The sequence below is a fragment of the Nicotiana sylvestris genome, chromosome 4 (genome assembly GCF_000393655.2).
Source record: "Nicotiana sylvestris chromosome 4, ASM39365v2, whole genome shotgun sequence".
In the NCBI taxonomy this organism is placed as follows: Eukaryota; Viridiplantae; Streptophyta; class Magnoliopsida; order Solanales; family Solanaceae; genus Nicotiana; species Nicotiana sylvestris.
In genome coordinates this window covers 40,044,240-40,061,933 of record NC_091060.1, presented here as the reverse complement: position 1 = coordinate 40,061,933, position 17,694 = coordinate 40,044,240, and the positions used below count along the sequence as shown (strand labels likewise).

Genomic DNA, 17,694 nt, shown 5'->3' with positions numbered 1-17,694 from the left:
AGTTTAGTTTTACCAATAGGAGACGCACTTCCTAAGTTTAGTTTTACCAATAGGAGACGCACTTCCTAAGTTTAGTTTTACCAATAGGAGACGCACTTCCTAAGTTTAGTTTTACCAATAGGAGACGCACTTCCTAAGTTTAGTTTTGCCAATAGGGGACGCACTTCCTAAGTTTAGTTTTGTCAATAGGAGACGCACTTCCTAAGTTTAGTTTTACCAATAGGAAACGCACTTCCTAAGTTTAGTTTTACCAATAGGAGACGCACTTCCTAAGTTTAGTTTTTACCAATAGGAGACGCACTTCCTAAGTTTAGTTTTACCAATAGGAGACGCACTTCCTAAGTTTAGTTTTACCAATAGGAGACGCACTTCCTAAGTTTAGTTTTACCCATAGGAGACGCAATTCCTAAGTTTATTTTACCCATAGGAGACACACTTCCTAAAGTTTATTTTTACCCATAGGAGACGCACTTCCTAAGTTTATTTTACCCCTAGGAGACGCACTTCCTAAGTTTATTTTACCCTTAGGAGACGCACTTCCTAAGTTTATTTTTACCCATAGGAGACGCACTTCCTAAGTTTATTTTTACCCCATAGGAGATGCACTTCCTAAGTTTATTTTACCCCTAGGAGATGCACTTCCTAAGTTTAATTTCATGCATAGGAGACGCACTTCCTAAATTAAGTTTTCATTAATAGGAGACGCACTTCCTAGTTCAAAATCATTAAAATTTCACCCATAGGAGACGCACTTCCTAAGTTTATTTTACCCCTAGGAGACGCACTTCGTAGTCTGGGTCGTTCAGGTTATATTTTTGCTTTAGGAGACGCACTTCCTAGTCTAGTTCATTTAAGATTTCATTCGTAGGAGACGCATTTCCTAGTTTGAGTCATTGAGATTTTACCCATAGGAGACACACTTCCTAAATTAAGTTTTCATTAATAGGAGACGCACTTCCTAGTTTAAAATCATTAAAATTTCACCCATAGGAGACGCACTTCCTAAGTTTATTTTACCCCTAGGAGACGCACTTCGTAGTCTGGGTCGTTCAGGTTATATTTTTGCTTTAGGAGACGCACTTCCTAGTCTAGTTCATTTAATATTTCATTCGTAGGAGACGCATTTCCTAGTTTGAGTCATTGAGATTTTACCCATAGGAGACGCACTTCCTAAATTAAGTTTTCATTAATAGGAGACGCACTTCCTAGTTCAAAATCATTAAAATTTCACCCATAGGAGACGCACTTCCTAAGTTTATTTTACCCCTAGGAGACGCACTTCGTAGTCTGGGTCGTTCTGGTTATATTTTTGCTTTAGGAGACGCACTTTCTAGTCTGGTTCATTTAAGATTTCATTCGTAGGAGACGCATTTCCTAGTTTGAGTCATTGAGATTTTATTTTAGCAGACACATTTGCTAGCAAGAGTTTTTTGGTTTTACTCGTAGGAGATGCACATCCTAGTCTAGTCTTTAGTTTACTCTCATCATTGCATCAGTAGTATAAGTGGGTTACAATTTTGCTAACGACTCACAAATCTTCCCAGTGCAAACTGGGTTAGGAAATTTCGTTTGTTTTGTTTGTTTTGGTTGTAGGATCCCGCCCGGAGAGCGGAGGGTTACAACAAAAATCCCCACCATTCAATCCAAGTTAGAAATAACATAAGCTCGCCTTAAGAATGCGAGTCCGCAGTTTGAGATGATCAACAGAAGCTAGTCACAAAAACAAAAACAAGAAAAGAAAAAAAGCAAGCATAAAAAAAATGAATCCAAAGTACGGAAGTGGAGAACAGATGTGGTCTGCTCAAGAACTAGCACCTACAACTAGCAAGTATCAAGGTTCAAATTCAAAGTCTGTATGAAGCACCATTCAAGACTCAAGATCAAGTTTCAGAAGACTTATAGATAGGAATCCTTGTAACTAGTAGCTGATAGGCTTAGTTAGTCTTTTTCATTTTTCATTTTTGATGTAATGACAGGACCGCGGACCGGAACCTCAACGGAATGGCACCTCGATCGGCTCTTCACCTCGGTACACTCTACCATCTCTCTATTTTCCGGACTACACGTGGCCTGATTCCTTTATAACCAAGGATATGTAGGCAGCTCAGATACCAGGGCTCGGTCACATTCCCTTCCTTTCCTTAGTGTAGACCCTCCAAATAATGGTCGGGTCAAAAACATGTCTAGTCGTTCTTTGTCGGAAAACTCTTCGTGTTTCCAGTCAAAGAGGGGCAGCTGTAGACGTGTGATTTTTGACCCTCCCCGAGAATTTTCACATTTTAGCATAAATATTTAATTTAGGTCTAATATAGCTATTTTAGCTAATTTTGACTATTTTTATTTTATTTCGTCACAAAAGGAAAATTACAAAATATATATATATAAATTTTAGTTTATGCATTTCTCATAAACTTGAAAAATACAAAAATGGTACTTTATATTTTTTATCTTCATATAATTTCAAAAATTACAAAAAAAATAGTTTCGTTAACATTTTATAGTCATTTTAATCTTTAGAAAAAAAACAATACTTTATATTTTATCTTTATATAAAAAACGAAAATTACAAAAATAGTTTTATTAATATTTTGTAGCTATTTTAATCTTGAAAAAATATTAAAAAATAGTTTTGTTTTAAATGTCAGTCTTATTTTGGTAGTTATTTTGCTTGCATAGGATTAATTGAATAACATCGTATTTTTATTCTCGGGTCTGGGAAAAGAATAATATTTGGGTTCAAACTACCCGTTTTTAGGCCTAATTTTCGGACCTAGCCCGTAATAATCCGAGCCCACCACACATGGGGGACACGCATGGGGAACACGGATGGAACACCACACACGGAGAACCCCACCACGCATGGGGACACAAGTCTTGGACCCCTACACACGTGAGGTCCATGTTCTTTGAACAAGATACAAAACACACGGAGGGACCAAAAAAGGGGGGGAACTCATTTTTGAAGAGAGAAAAAAAACTTTCTCTTCATCTTCTCCAATACAAAAACCATACAAAAACCTCTGAACCTCTCTTGATCTTCAACGAGACCACCACCCCAAACGCTCCCTCTGTCACACCAACAGCCCCCCCCTCTCCCGTAGTCCAGCCAGTGACCAAAAACCCCGAATTAGTAGCCCGCCGAGCAACTGCTGCTGCGTTCTTCTCCTTCGTCGACCACCTGCTTCGTCGCCCCAGTTTCTCCTTCAGTCCGAAGAACTAGTAGTTTGCTTCTTCCTCACATCCAAACGACCCCTTCTGCTTCATCTTCTCGTATCAGTCTACTGCATCGGAAAAAACCAGCAGCAACCAACATCTCGGGTCGATGACAGTCTTGGTTCGAGCTTTCTGTTTCCGTTGAGGTCGTCGTTGTTCGTCGAGGTCCGGTACGTCGAGGTTGTTGTCCGAGGTTTCGTCGTAGTTCCAACGCATCAGACGTTAGTCACAAGTAGGTCACCTCTGCCCATGTCCTTCATATTTGTTTTTGGTAATATGTATATGTGATTGTTGAAATACAATCCTAGTTCATGCGGATAGTATGCAATTGAGCGAGACATATATACATGATGTTTGTGAATTGCTATTTCTTGCTAATTAACTCTGTATGGTATTGAAATTTGGCCGTGAATGTCGTTTCCTTTGTTTCGTTACTTTAAGTAGTTATTTGGCATTTTGTTTCTTCATGTTTAGATTGTTGTTATCCAAAGATTTGTCACAATAGGTGTTTGGTACACATTCTGAAAGATGTTAATTATTTTAGTTTGTCTTAATAGTTGCTTATACGTGTAGTAGTAATTTTAAAATTATAGTAGTAATTTTAATTCCACGAAAAATACTCTCTTCATCAAATAAGTTCAATGTACAACCCATGGCCTCCACTTAATTAATTTTAGTCCTTTAGAAATCGAGGTGTGCCATCAGTTGAATTTTCCATGACATCGCAAAGTAGAAAATTGTAGTTGCCTTATGTTTGCCTTTTAAATAATAAAAATAAGACGAGCCTCGCCAAATAAAACGTACAGATTGCGGTGCCCTCACAAAAAATGTATGGTTTAATTAGAATTCGGGAGGGCCGTTTAGCGAATTTCACGGCCTTCCCAAAATAATAACGCGATAGTCTCTTTAGACGCGTGTTTAATAATTTAATTCTCTTAAACTCGGGTGCACATTTATGTGACCCAAATCCAAATCTCAACAGAGTCAAAGTGTGTCGACGACTATGGGTACATTGATTGTGACGCGGTTCGAGATACATTTTCACAACGTTGCAATTCCCTGTAAAATAATAATAATAATAATTATGAAAGCGGTAAAAAATTAAAATTTGCACATAAGTTCATATTTGTATAAAATCAGATAATCAAGCCGAATATGACAGTTGAGCGACCGTGCTAGAACCACGGAACTCGGGAATGCCTAACACCTTCTCCCGGGTTAACAGAATTCCTTATCCGGATTTCTGGTGCGCAGACTGTAATATGGAGTCATTCTTTTCCTCGATTCGGGATTAAATTGGTGACTTGGGACACCCTAAATCTCCCAAGTGGCGACTCTGAAATAAATAAATAAATCCCGTTTCGATTGTCCTTTAATTGGAAAAAACTCTTTCACCCCTCGCGAGGGCGGAAAAAGGAGGCGTGACATATATCAGAAAGGACAATTTAGTCAAACTCTAACTTTTTAATGTTATGATAAATAGATTAGAAGTATTGTTATAAAAAAGTTAGAATAAAGGAGATAAATATAACATCGTAAATCACATTGTAAATTAGTGTTACAAAGCCAAATATGAGAGGAAGTCTCTAAAATTATCTCTATTTTATTAATTCTTTAATATTTAAAAGTTTAGTTACTTATAAGAGTATAATTTATTTTTTAATTGAATAATATATCATAACTAAAATTGCTTACATGTTATCCTTGTAGACTATATAAAAACTATAATACATTTTTATTTCATACTTGAACTACTTTTCTAAAACAACAACAACAACAATAACCTAGTATAATCCCACTTAGTGGGGTCTGGGGAGGGTAGTGTGTACGCAGACCTTACCCCTACCCTGGGGTAGAGAGGCTGTTTCCAAATAGACCCCCGACATACTTCCTTCCAAGAACTTCTCACATTGCTCTTGGGGAGACTCGAACTCACAACCTGTTGGTTGGAAGTGGGCAACCTCCTCTATAATACTAATTATGCAAATACAAAGATGCGAAAATGAAATATTAATAGATTTTTTTCTTTCATAAATAAAATTCTTAGTGGATAAAATTATATTACAGTTAAACATTAACATATAAAACTTTCAATAAACTAATACTTAGAATTCAAATCAAAAAGGAAATAAATAATTTCCTCAAGTATTTGAAACTAAATAGTTAATTCTTTGATTAACTAATAAACGAAAAATCCAAATCAAATCTTTTCTAAAATTCATAAATAATTTTTTTAAGCTTACAAAACTCTTAGGATATATAAATTTGTTTCCATAAGAAAAGCATTACCATGAAAGAAATAAAACAAATTGAGTTAAATCGATTATAATATAACTTTAACAGTATAATTGATAAGATATATAAATTTGAAGTAATAAAGATGAAATACTAGAATATAGAATGTCTCTTAGTGAGGAGTCAGTACTTCTTTTTTCTTCCATTTATAGCAATAAATGACAACTATCTACAATATTTTTAGACTCATTTTCACTTGCTAATATTTTTTTAAGAGCTACATGATCAATCTTTTCGTTTTCATATCTCTAGAAGGGACACAATTTTACTTCTTTTTTTTTTTTTGATTTTTCGTACGAAATTCCAACATAAGTTCTCAAACATCATTATAAGACATTGATGACTTTTTCAAAATATGATGTTTCTTTTATTGAACTAGCTAAATAGGATCAACATTCATCATTTTCTGGAACTTACATTTTTTTCTTTAATTTTTATTTTATAACTCAAACACATTATTTATATAATTTTAAAATTTATATACCCATTAATATGGGTACACGCGCAAAGCGCGTACCCTAAAACTAGTACACAAAGAAAGGGGTGATATACACATTTTTCTTCAATTCGCATAACCTCCAAATCACATACCATTATTCCTTTTAATTGAACCATCCTGCTCCACTACTCAACCTGAATCCCAAATTAACCTGGCCCTATTATTTGTTGTCGCCCCGTAGTTACTTATGTGACTTTGGGTTGGGGGTGATTCATAACAAAGTATGGAAAATTTTATTTTGTGTCTCATACAACTGACACTAGTTGTATGAGACAACTTTTTTGTCTCACAGTTTTGTGGACCCAGATTTCTGTGGACCCAGAAGTGTAAGATTGGGTCCATAAATTTGTGAGATAAAAAGGAGTTTCGTACAACTAGTGTCAATTGTATGAGACACAAAATAAAACTTTTCACAGAGTATGGACATTTGTAAATGTCCACACTAGTAGAGCCTACCATGCCCATTTTTTCTAAACTAATAAGTCACAAGCAACTTGAAGATAGTTATAATAGAACAGAGAACTCAGTGTGTTTTTCTGGACTCCATTGTTTATACTTTGAGAATGTCAACATATCAAAAGTAAGAAATGTTTTATCATGATTCAACCCACAAGTCCTAAGTATACTGGTACAAGTTGTTTGAGGAACTCTCAAGTCTCAAGAATATTTGACGAATTTCCTGTCATCAGCTCTGTTTTCCCAGAGTGTGAATGTGGTCTTTAAGCAAATATTAAATAGGTTAACCAAAAAAAGACACTTGTTTTTATCATGTACTACTAGTTTCTGGATACATGCGTAGCATTGGTTCCATATCAACAATTATAGAAATGTGATAATAAATAAGATATTCTTACTCGAATATACATACCCCATAGAGGACAATATTAACTACAGTAAAAGAAACTACTGTAATCTAAATAGCAGTATTAATATGAACATATTATTTGTAAGGAAGTCCTTAGAGTAAAAAGACCTCTCAATATAGAACTAAAATATATGACCGAACTTGCATAAACATGCCAAGAGAGAATGATGCAAGAGAAAATAGAAACAAATCTTGGAATTTACTGATCTTTAATTTCTTCAGCTCCTTCTTTTTCATGATCAACTCAATCAGCATTCTTTCACACAGTCTAACATTAGCTTATGCAAATGGAAGGAACGAAGAAAAGGTCATCCATTTCTTTTGATAGTTCTGGTAAGACAATCACGTAATATGCTTAACACTAATATTTAGATAAATAATACTATCCTGGAAGCCCTTATATATGACACCATAGTAATTAAAAAAAACGCCAACTATTTTAGCAAACTTTTCCTCAAGGGGTAGCCTTCTGCTTAACAACTAACTTTTCATATTAAATTCAACCCAAATTCAGTAATTTTATAACCTGAAAGTTCAAGGGAAAGAGCTTCATTTTCATAGATGTTAATCTAATATTTGTTGATAGCTGTACAAAGATAGCATACTACAACATACACTTAACGCCACAAAAATCAAGTTGACTATATGTCGAAACTCAAATTTCATATCTACACAAGAAAATAAATAAAACAAATTACTATTTGAAGAGAGCTTTTGAGCCAATGGATTCAAACATTTCAATGGCAAGAATATGTTGTCAAAAAGCTAATAGTCTTTTTTTTTAAAGTTTCCCATAATTTAGGGGTGTTGTATTAATCAAAAGCTGGTTTTCATTAGTACAACACAAGGGTAAAGATTACCCTTCAAAATATCTGGTGAGGTGATAATAATAAACAAGTTCACGAGCCACCAAAACCAACAATCCTAGCTGACAAAAAAAATTAGTCTTGTCATATTTGATTCTAATACTTGGTATTTGACTTTTGTATAGGTGAAAGGGGCCCTTAGCACTCCTAGGAAGTTGCTGACTCGAGAAGTAGAAAGCTACGGTCTGAGATTTTGCAGCCAATTTTGCTAAACAGTCTGCTAGTTGATTGGCCTCTCTGTAGCAATGCTTGATATGTATTTTTGCCATTTAAATCATCTGTATAATCTTAATCAGTGATTTGATCCATCTTATAATTAGTCTCCTTCTCCTCCCTTAAAATATCAACTAGCAAGAGTGAATCCAGCTCTAGGGTGAAAGTTATAGAGCCATTTTGTATACACCAAGTCATCCAAAAAGTGCTGCATAAGTTTCTGCTAGATTGTGATTGTTGCAACTATAAAGGAATGAGAATGCCATGATAATGTCGTTGTTGTCTTTCCTCAATGCACCTCCTAGTCCAGCTCTCCCATCAATCTTCTTAAAACTCCCATATGTGTTCAACTTGAAAGTTCCAATCACTAGTTTTTGCCATTGCACTACAATATAATTTTGTTTGGGGTGCATCCTTACTAATGTGTCAGCAAAAACTATTCCAAGGCAACTTGAGACTGCAATTAGGATAAGCCTTGTTGATTGCAGTTTCCACATTCCAACTGATTTGTTGCTTCAACTTGTAGAAGTTGAATTTCTTTTGATTTCCATACCTGCAAGCACAAGTTTCTTTCCACAATACCCAATATATGATAATAGGAGTAATACTTAACACTAGCTTATGTACATTATTAATAAACTTAGTTTGCCGAACTATGCCAGTTGGCACTAGTTCATCGCTTACTATGATCGCACCAAAGTTTCGTCATTCCTAATCCCACACTTTAAACCCTATGTATTGATTCCTCATATATGTTACGAGTGATGTTGTTCAACAACTACCTAAATATGTACCATTTTTCAAACAGTAGATAATAAATAGGCACGGTCAATTGAGAGCTCTTCAATCAACTAAAATAAACACGTAGATAAACAAGTAGAGAAATTCAAAGGCTCAACTATATAACAACATAACAAGAATTCATCCTCCAAAAGGTTTTATCAAAACCCTAAATAAGAAATTAGTTACTCATGTTATTATGTAAAAAATACAACACTACAATTCATAATAATATTGGAAAGTAGGAAGAAAGAGGAAAAAACGTGAAGTTGAATCTTTCTCCTTGCTCCAAGTGGGTTTGTAACGATCCTCAAATTTATAAAAGTTTCGAGACACGCTAATTATAGAATTTAATTTATTATTATTATTATTATTATTTTCTTGCCTATAGTGAATATATATAAATATATATATACACACACACTTAAATAACTAAATATACAATTAGAGGAATATTAGTAATATATTAATACGTATTATTAAATTATTTAAAAGTGGGTATTATTAATTATTAGTTAAAGAAAAACAAAATAAAAAGAGAAAAAAATAAAACAAAAGAAAAAGCAACTAATCAGAAAGAAAGTCATGTGACTTAAAGGTTGGAAGGGATCAAATAAAGGCTTAATGCCTTAGAGAGAGCAGAACACAAACGCACAGAATCACGAACGAAGGCATCCAGAAATTTGCACAAAAGAAAATATAGGGTTCTTCACAACTTACTTATTCTTGAACTCAGGTATATGAAAATTTCCTATTGTCAATTACCCTATAGTAGTAGGTAAGAATTGAATAGTTAATTCCCTTCTTTCTCCATATATGCAATAAATTTCATGTTTAGGTGTGAAACTTTAAAATTGATTAAAATGCACTGGTTATTGTAGAATCAATTATTTGACTGGTGTCAATTAGACTAGGGCCTACGTATTGGCTCGAAAAGTTTTGAGGTGACTTGATATAACCCTTTACTAAAGTGGTTTAACTCACAAAAGCACGCGTATAAGGTGTTTGATAAATTGCTTAAAAGAGTTTATATTTACTTAATTGGAGCGAGTGAGTACCTATTAACTTAGAATTGTTCTAGGAAAAGTTTAGATGATTTATGATATATGTGTATAAATTTTCAGATTTTTGTGTTATTCTTATATGCTATTTTCATGTTGAAAATTTATGAAGAAGCAAGAATCTTTAGAAACATTTTTACATGTTTATTTCATTCTTATGTCATGCTTTACATTTAAGGATACTGGCATGAGCATGTACATGATGTTCTATAAAGAAAAGATTCAGACTTGAAAAGTCACAAGAAGAAATTTTAGAAAGAAAAGATTTTTGGGAGTATCCTATATTCTGAGAACGGGTCATTGTCCAGGCCGAGGGTCCTGACCAAGGCGTTGACTTCCTGAAACTACTTGTGCCAAAGTAGGGAGCACACGAGCCGAGGGTCTCGTTGCTGAGAATTTACTTAGCCATGCTAAGGTATGATACATGAGCGTTGAGAACCATGAAGCGAGTGGCACCTCGTGGGTTGAGCCTATTCAATCAGATTGGGATCGAGCCTGTGCCGATCACACGGTTACTGAGACAGAATTAAATCAGGATAGTTTGAACTCCCCAAGTATAAAGTGAAGTATTTTTTTATAAGAAAGAAAAAGAAAAGAATTTCTTTTAGAATATTCATAAACTGTTATTATGCAATTATTTTAGAATTGTTCTTATAAGCTTTATGTTTTACATGCATTTAGAATCTTTGCTCGTAATGTATATGTTATTAAAGTTTCGTCCCATGTCGTTGAGACTCACTGAGTACAATGGATGGTACTGACGTTCTCTTTTGGGAACTTACGTTGGTCAGCGGTACAACGTAAGAACCGGTTTTGCAGGCGAGCAGGCTACAGTTTAGGACTTCTTCCCTTCCACTGCTATTGGTGAGCTCTGCTTTTGTTCGTGGAGTATTCCTTAGAGTTATTATTATTTAGCTATTTCTTTGTTTACTTAGAGAACTGGCCAGGAAATCTTATGTCCTGAGCAGTGCGTCAGTTTATCAATAGAGGCTTCATAGACATAGTCGGTGGGTTAAGATTCAGATGTTTTTGATATAACTTAGGAGTATTTTATTGGTTACTATGAATAAAGTTTTGGATTTAGTTTATTTTAGATATTTAAATTAATTAAAAGTATTTGGTTACAGTAGTGCCTTGTGGCATATAAAATTTGAAGTTATAATAGATTTGATAACCGTAGATGGTTCGCTCGGTCATGTTTAGTGATCGGGTGCCGGTTCCGGCTTGTTAGAAAATGGGTCGTGACAAACTTGGTATCAGAGCCTTAGGTTTAGGGAGTCCTAGGGGTCTATGAAGCCATGTTAGTAGAGTCTTGTTTATGTGTATGAAGTGCGCCATACTTATAAACATGAGGCTACAAGCATTTAGGAAAAGTCTTATTTTTTTCATACTTTAGATCGTGCAGTAGAGCCTACCTCTAAGAAATTATCTAATGTATTATTTTCTCCAAAACTCGCAGAAATAGCTCGTACTCGCAACTCTGACACCGACACTCAGGATGCTGTTCAAGAAACTATTGCTACCATTGTGGCTCAAGGTAGAACTAAGAAGGCTTTAACTTAAAAAGGAAGGGTAAATCCATAAAAGGGGTCCAAGTACCCGAGTCGAACGGGAAGAAGGGGTGGATAATGATGAGCAAGTACCTCAGGATCTAGTGTCGCCCCCAACAACAGCTCCAGCTCAGACAACTATATCCCCAGAGGTGGGTTAGATGTTTAATGCACTCAACAACGTTATGGAGATGTTTAAAACCTTCATGGCCAACCAGAACGAGAGAAGAGGCAAGATTCTACCTCAATCAAATAGACAGAACAATTCTGAGAAAGAGTGAATGAATTTTTGAAGTTGAATCCTCCAGTGTTCCATGGTTCTATAGTTGATGAAGATCCAATGTTGTGGCTGGAGGGTGTAAAGAAAGCCCTACGAGCGATGAAAGCATTTGATGATGAAGTTGTAGAGCTGGCTGCTTACCAGCTTAGAGATGTGGATGGTGCTTGGTTTGAGATGTGTGAAAAGGAAAGAGATGAAGATAATGGTCCGCCTACTTGAGAAGAATTTGAAGAGGCCTTCATGGCTAACTTTATCCCGGAAGAGGATAGGGAAGCTAAGGCTATAGAGTTCGAACAGCTCAAACAAGGAAATAAAAGTGTGCAAGAGTACTGCATGGAATTCATATGGTTAGCTAAGCATGCTCCTCACATGGTTAAGACAGAAAAAGCAAAGATTCATAGGTTTGTTGACGGTTTGGCTTACCACATTAAGGATACGACATCAGCTGCAGCGGTAGGGATGACAGTCTTCTCCTCTATTGTGGGATTCACCAAACACCTAGAAAAAGATAGACAACAAAGGAGAGAAGAAAAAGAGCATAACAAGAAAGCTCGGACATGGGGCAGGTCTAATGGTGCATCCAGTGGAGGCGGAAGGGAAACCTCTAATAAGGAGTCATTAGCACTAGCTCTGTTCAGTCATCAGTCAGGTGGTGGGTTTCCTTCAAACATACTCATAGTTATGGAAACCAGTCTCGCCAAAATCAAAATTTTAGGATATCATCCTCACATAGCCAGAGTCATGCTAAACAACACTCATACTAACAAGGTCTTTGTGGAACATGTAAGTGGCAACATTCAGGTCAGTGCAAGCTCGGGTTTCATGGTTGCTATCATTGTGGAGACATTGGTCATATAAAGGCCAACTGCCCAAAGTTGTGACGTAATTTCAATGGTGGATCAACTCATCCTTCTAGTTCCTTAGCTACTGCAGTTGCACCACCTCAAGCTCGTGTTTCTCATAATCAGACCATGCATGGGGCAGGCAAAGGTGCATATCGAGTTACTCAGAGAGGGGGACAACCCCGTTTGTTTTCTACACTTGATCATCAAAGTGCAGAGGCATCTGCAGAAGTTATTACAGGTATACTTTTAGTCTGCTCACATAATGCTTATGCCATAATGGATCCAGGTTCAACGTTTTCATATGTGACTCCATACTTTGTAATTAACCTCGGACTAGAACCTGAACAACTTAGTGAGCCATTCCTAGTATCTACTCCAGTTGGCGAGTCAATAAAAGTCACAAGAGTCTATAGAGGTTTTATAGTTTTAGTCCAAGGTTGCAGCACCAAAGCCGATCTCATAGAGTTAGAAATGGTTGATTTCGATGTGATCATGGATTGGTTATCTTCCTGCTATGCCATGTTAGATTATCATGCCAAGATAGTCAGGTTCCAATTTCTAAATGAATAAGTCTTAGAGTGGAAGGGTAGTTCAGCATCGCTTGTATGTAAGTTAATTTCTTACCTTAAGGCACAACGAATGATCGGTAAGGGGTGTATCGCCTACTTGGCTTACATCATTAACCCAGAATCAGAACCACCAGCTCTTCAGTCAATGCCAGTTGTTAGAGAATTTCTAGAAGTTTTCCCAGATGACCTTCCTGGACTTCCTCCTGAAAGAATAATAGACTTTGGCATCGATCTCATGCCAGGCACTCAGCCCATATTTATACCTCTTTATAGGATGGCTCCAGCAAAACTTAATGAGTTGAGAGAACAGTTGAAAGACCTCCTTGACAAGGGCTTCATCAGGCCGAGTGTTTCACTGTGCGGTGTCCCGGTCCTGTTTGTCAAGAAAAAAGATAGGTCTCTCAGAATGTGTGTCGACTATCGGCAGTTGAATAAAGTTACCATTAAGAACAAGTACCCATTGTCAAGAATTGATGACTTATTTGATCAACTTCAAGGTGCAAAGTACTTTTCAAAAATAGACTTGAGGTTGGGGTACCATCAGTTGAGAATCAGGGAAGAAGATATATCTAAAATAGTATTTCGAACTCGCTACGGGCACTATGAATTTCTAGTGATGTCTTTCGGGTTAACAAATGCTCCAGCTGCATTCATAGACCTTATGAACAGAGTTTTCAAGCCATTCCTAGATACTTTTATTATTGTGTTTATAGACGATATTTTGGTGTACTCCAAGAGCAAGGAAGATCATGCATAACACCTCAGAATAGCCTTGCAGACCTTGAAGGAGAATGAGCCTTATGGTAGGTTTTCAAAATGTGAGTTCTGGTTGCAGTCAGTGGAATTCTTAGGCCACATGGTATCTAGTGAAGGAATAAAAGTAGACCCTCAGAAGACAAAAGTTGTCAAGAACTAGCCTAGGCCAATAACGACAACCGAAATCAGGAGTTTCTTGGGGTTAGCTGGCTACTATAGAAGGTTTGTAGAGGGGTTTTCCTCACTTGCATCTCCATTAACTAAGTTGACTTAGAAAGCAGTTAAGTTCCAATGGTCAGATGCTTGTGAGCAGAGTTTTCAAGAGTTAAAGAAGAGGTTGACCACTCCACCTGTGGTAACCTTGCCGACAGGTTCGGGTGGGTTCACAATGTATTGTGATGCCTCCAGAGTGGGCCTTGGTTGTGTTCTTATGCAAAAATAGAAAAGTTATTGCTTATGCTTCTAGGCAGTTAAAGAATCATGAAAAGAACTACCCCACACACGACTTGGAGCTTGCAGCAGTGGTATTTGCAATAAAAATATGGCGACCCTACTTTTATGGCGAGCATTCTGAAGTCTTTACAGATCACAAAAGCCTCCAGTACATTTTCAAGCAAAAAGAATTAAATTTGAGACAAAGAAGGTGGCTCGAGCTATTGAAAGATTATGACATAAATATCCTTTATCACCCGGGAAAAGCTAATGTGGTAGAAGATGCACTTAGTAGGAGGTCAATGGGTATCTTGGTCCATCTTGCAGTACAAAGGAGATTTTTGGGTCGAGAAATTCAAAAACTAGCAAATGATGGAATTAGATTGGATGAGACCGAAGAAGGAGGTATAACTGCTTATGCCTTAACGCAATCCTCCCTTATGCATGTTAAGGCTAAGAAAGAGGAAGATCCGTACTTAGTGAAATTAAAAGAAGGAGTCAGAAGCAAAGAAATTACTACTTTCACTCTAGGAAGTGACGAAGTTTTGAAGTTGAATGATCGGTTATGTGTGCCTGATGTAGATGGTCTTAGGAAAGCCATAATGGAAGAAGCTCACAGTTCGAGGTACTCTATCTACCCAGGTACTACCAAAATGTATCTAGATTTGAAAGAGTTGTATTGGTGGAAAGGCATGAAGAAACAAGTAGCAGATCATGTGGCTAAATGTTTAAATTGCTAGCAAGTCAAAGTCGAGCATTAGAGGCCTTGTGGCATAGCTCAAGATATAGAGATACGACAGTGGAAGTGGTAGATGATTAATATGGATTTCGTAGTAGGTCTACCTCGCACGTACTGTAAACATGATTCAATTTGGGTTATTGTAGACCGACTGACAAAGTCCGCGCATTTCCTACCAGTAAAGACGACAGATTCCGCAGAGCAGTATGCGCAATTGTACATCAAAGAAATAGTCTGATTGTATGGTACTCCAGTTTCAATCATATCTGACATAGGCCCTCAATTCACGGTGCATTTTTAGCAGGTATTTCAGAAAAAATTAGGTACCAAGGTCAATTTAAGAACTACTTTCCATCCACAGACTGATGGCCATGCAGAAAGGACCATTCAGACTCTCGAAGATATGTTGCGTGTGTGTGTTATAGATTTTGGAGGTAATTGGGATGATCACTTGCCACTTATAGAATTTGCTTACAATAACAGCTCTCAGGCCAACATTGGTATGGCTCCTTATGAAGCGTTGTATGGGCGGAGATGTAGGTCTCCAGTGGGTTGGTTTGAACCAGCAGAGGTGCCGTTGATTGGTCCAGATTTTGTTTGTGAGGCATTGGAGAAAGTTCAGCTAATTAGAGAAAGACTTAAAGCAGCTCAGAGTCGTCAAAAGTCTTATTCTGACAAGAGGCATCGTGAGTTAGAGTTCATGGTTGGTGATAAGGTATTTTTGAAAGTTTCACCAATGAAAGGAGTTATGAGGTTTGGTAAGAAAGGGAAACTTAGCCCTAGATTTATCGGACCTTATGAAATTCTAGAAAAGAAAGGAAATGTGGCTTATGAGCTAGTGCTACTCGTTGAGTTGTCCTCTGTTCATCCTGTCTTTCATGTGTCTATGCTTAGGAAGTATATTCATGATGAGTCGCATATAATACCTGCCGATACCATAGAAATTAAAGAAGGCTTGACTTATGAAGAGGTACCTATAGAAATTCTCGATAGGCAAGTAAGAAAGTTGAGAACAAAAGATTTAGCATCGATAAAAGTTTTGTGGAGTAATCATGATTCAAAAGAGACTACGTGGGAGGTCGAGGAAGATATGAGAAAGAAATATCCATATTTATTTGAGGAAAAAGTTATGTGAACCTAAGGTTGGTTTGACATTTATATTTCATTTATTAAATACAAGTTAGCAAGTGTTTATGTCCTTCCTAGATTATACTTAGTTGTTGTAGTATATTTAATACATTAAAGTGATTTACTTGTGCTAGAGTTGTTGTGCTTTAGATTCTTGTTAGTTATTGTGGTACCTCCTTGCCGGAGTGCGAGTAATTAATTTATGAGTTGCGTATGACGCTTATGAACGACCTGTTATGGTATATTTGGTTGTTGTTGATGTGGTTGTGGTATTTGTGACAGTGATATTTTTTTGGATAGTCCAATTTACAAGGGAAACTCTGCCGAAATTTTGAAAATTTAGAGAGTTAGCCAAAATTTTGAGTCCCTTGGAAGAGTCAGCAGTGGTAAGAAAACTTAAGAGGTTCAAGGACCTAAGGAATGATTGTTAGCTTAAGAATAAGGCCCTAGCAACATTCGAGGATGAATATTTTTAAGGAGGGAAGATTGTAACACTCCTCAAATTTATAAAAGTTTCGAAACACGCTAATTATAGAATTTAATTTAATTTATTATTATTATTTTCTTGCCTATAGTATATATATATATATACACACACACACACTTAAATAACTGAATATACAATTAGAGGAATATTAATAATATATTAATAATTTCAGTGTTATTAAATTATTTAAAAATGAGTATTATTAATTATTAGTTAAAGAAAAACAAAATAAAAAGAGAAAAACTAAAATAAAAGAAAAAGAAACTAATCAGAAAGAAAGTCACGTGACATAAAGGTTGGAAGGGATCAAATAAAGGCTTAATGCCTTACATAGAGCAGAACACAAACGCACAGAATCACGAATGAAGGCAGCTAGAAATTTGCACGAAAGAAAATATAGGGTTCTTCACAACTCACTTATTCTTGAAATCATGTATATGAAAATTTTCTATTGTCAATTATCCTATAGTAGTAATATGTAAGAATTGAATAGTTAAAACTCTTCTTTCTCCATGTCAACAATAGATTTTATGTTTAGGTGTGAAACTTTAAAATTGATTAAAATGCACTGGTTATTGTAGAATCGATTGTTTGACTGGTGTCAATTGGACTGGGGCCTACGTATTGGTTCAAGAAGGTTTGAGGTGAGTTGATATAACCCTTTACTAAAGTGGTTAACTCACAAAAGCTTGCATACAAGGTGTTTGATAAATTGCTTAAAAGACTTAATTGAAGCGAGTGAGTACCTATTAACTTAGAATTGTTCTAGCAAACGTTTAGATGATTTATTATGATATGTGTGTATAAATTTTTAGATTTTTGTGTTATTCTTATATGCTATTTTCATGTTGAAAATTTATGAAGAAACAAGAATCTTTAGAAACACTTGTACATGTTTATTTCATTCTTATGTCATGCTTTACATTTAAGGATATCAGCATAAGTATGTACATGATGTTCTATAAAGAAAATATTTAGACTTGAAAAGTCACAAGAAGAAATTTTAGAAAGAAAAGATTTTTGGGAGTATCCTATATTCTGAGAAGGGGTCATCGTCCAGGCCGAGGGTCCTGACCAAGGCGTTGACTTCCTGAAATTACTTGTGCCAAAGTAGGG

The 17,694-nt window shown here is 36.1% G+C and overlaps 1 protein-coding gene across 1 annotated transcript; it reads left to right on the top strand.

Moving 5' to 3' along the window:
- Positions 1 to 11,862: 11,862 nt before the first annotated feature.
- On the top strand, positions 11,863 to 13,037 carry LOC138889455 (uncharacterized). Its single transcript, XM_070172765.1, has 2 exons — positions 11,863 to 12,423; positions 12,591 to 13,037. Exons 1-2 carry the CDS (start codon positions 11,863 to 11,865, stop codon positions 13,035 to 13,037), a joined length of 1,008 nt encoding a protein of 335 aa, XP_070028866.1.
- Positions 13,038 to 17,694: the final 4,657 nt, after the last annotated feature.

Bases quoted from the DNA above. Each gene is read 5' to 3' on its own strand.
- LOC138889455 (XM_070172765.1), top strand. From the start codon at position 11,863: ATGGCTAACTTTATCCCGGAAGAGGATAGGGAAGCTAAGGCTATAGAG. The intron at 12,424-12,590 runs GTCAGTGCAAGC...TCTCATAATCAG, and splicing joins ATGTAAGTGGCAACATTCAG to ACCATGCATGGGGCAGGCAA.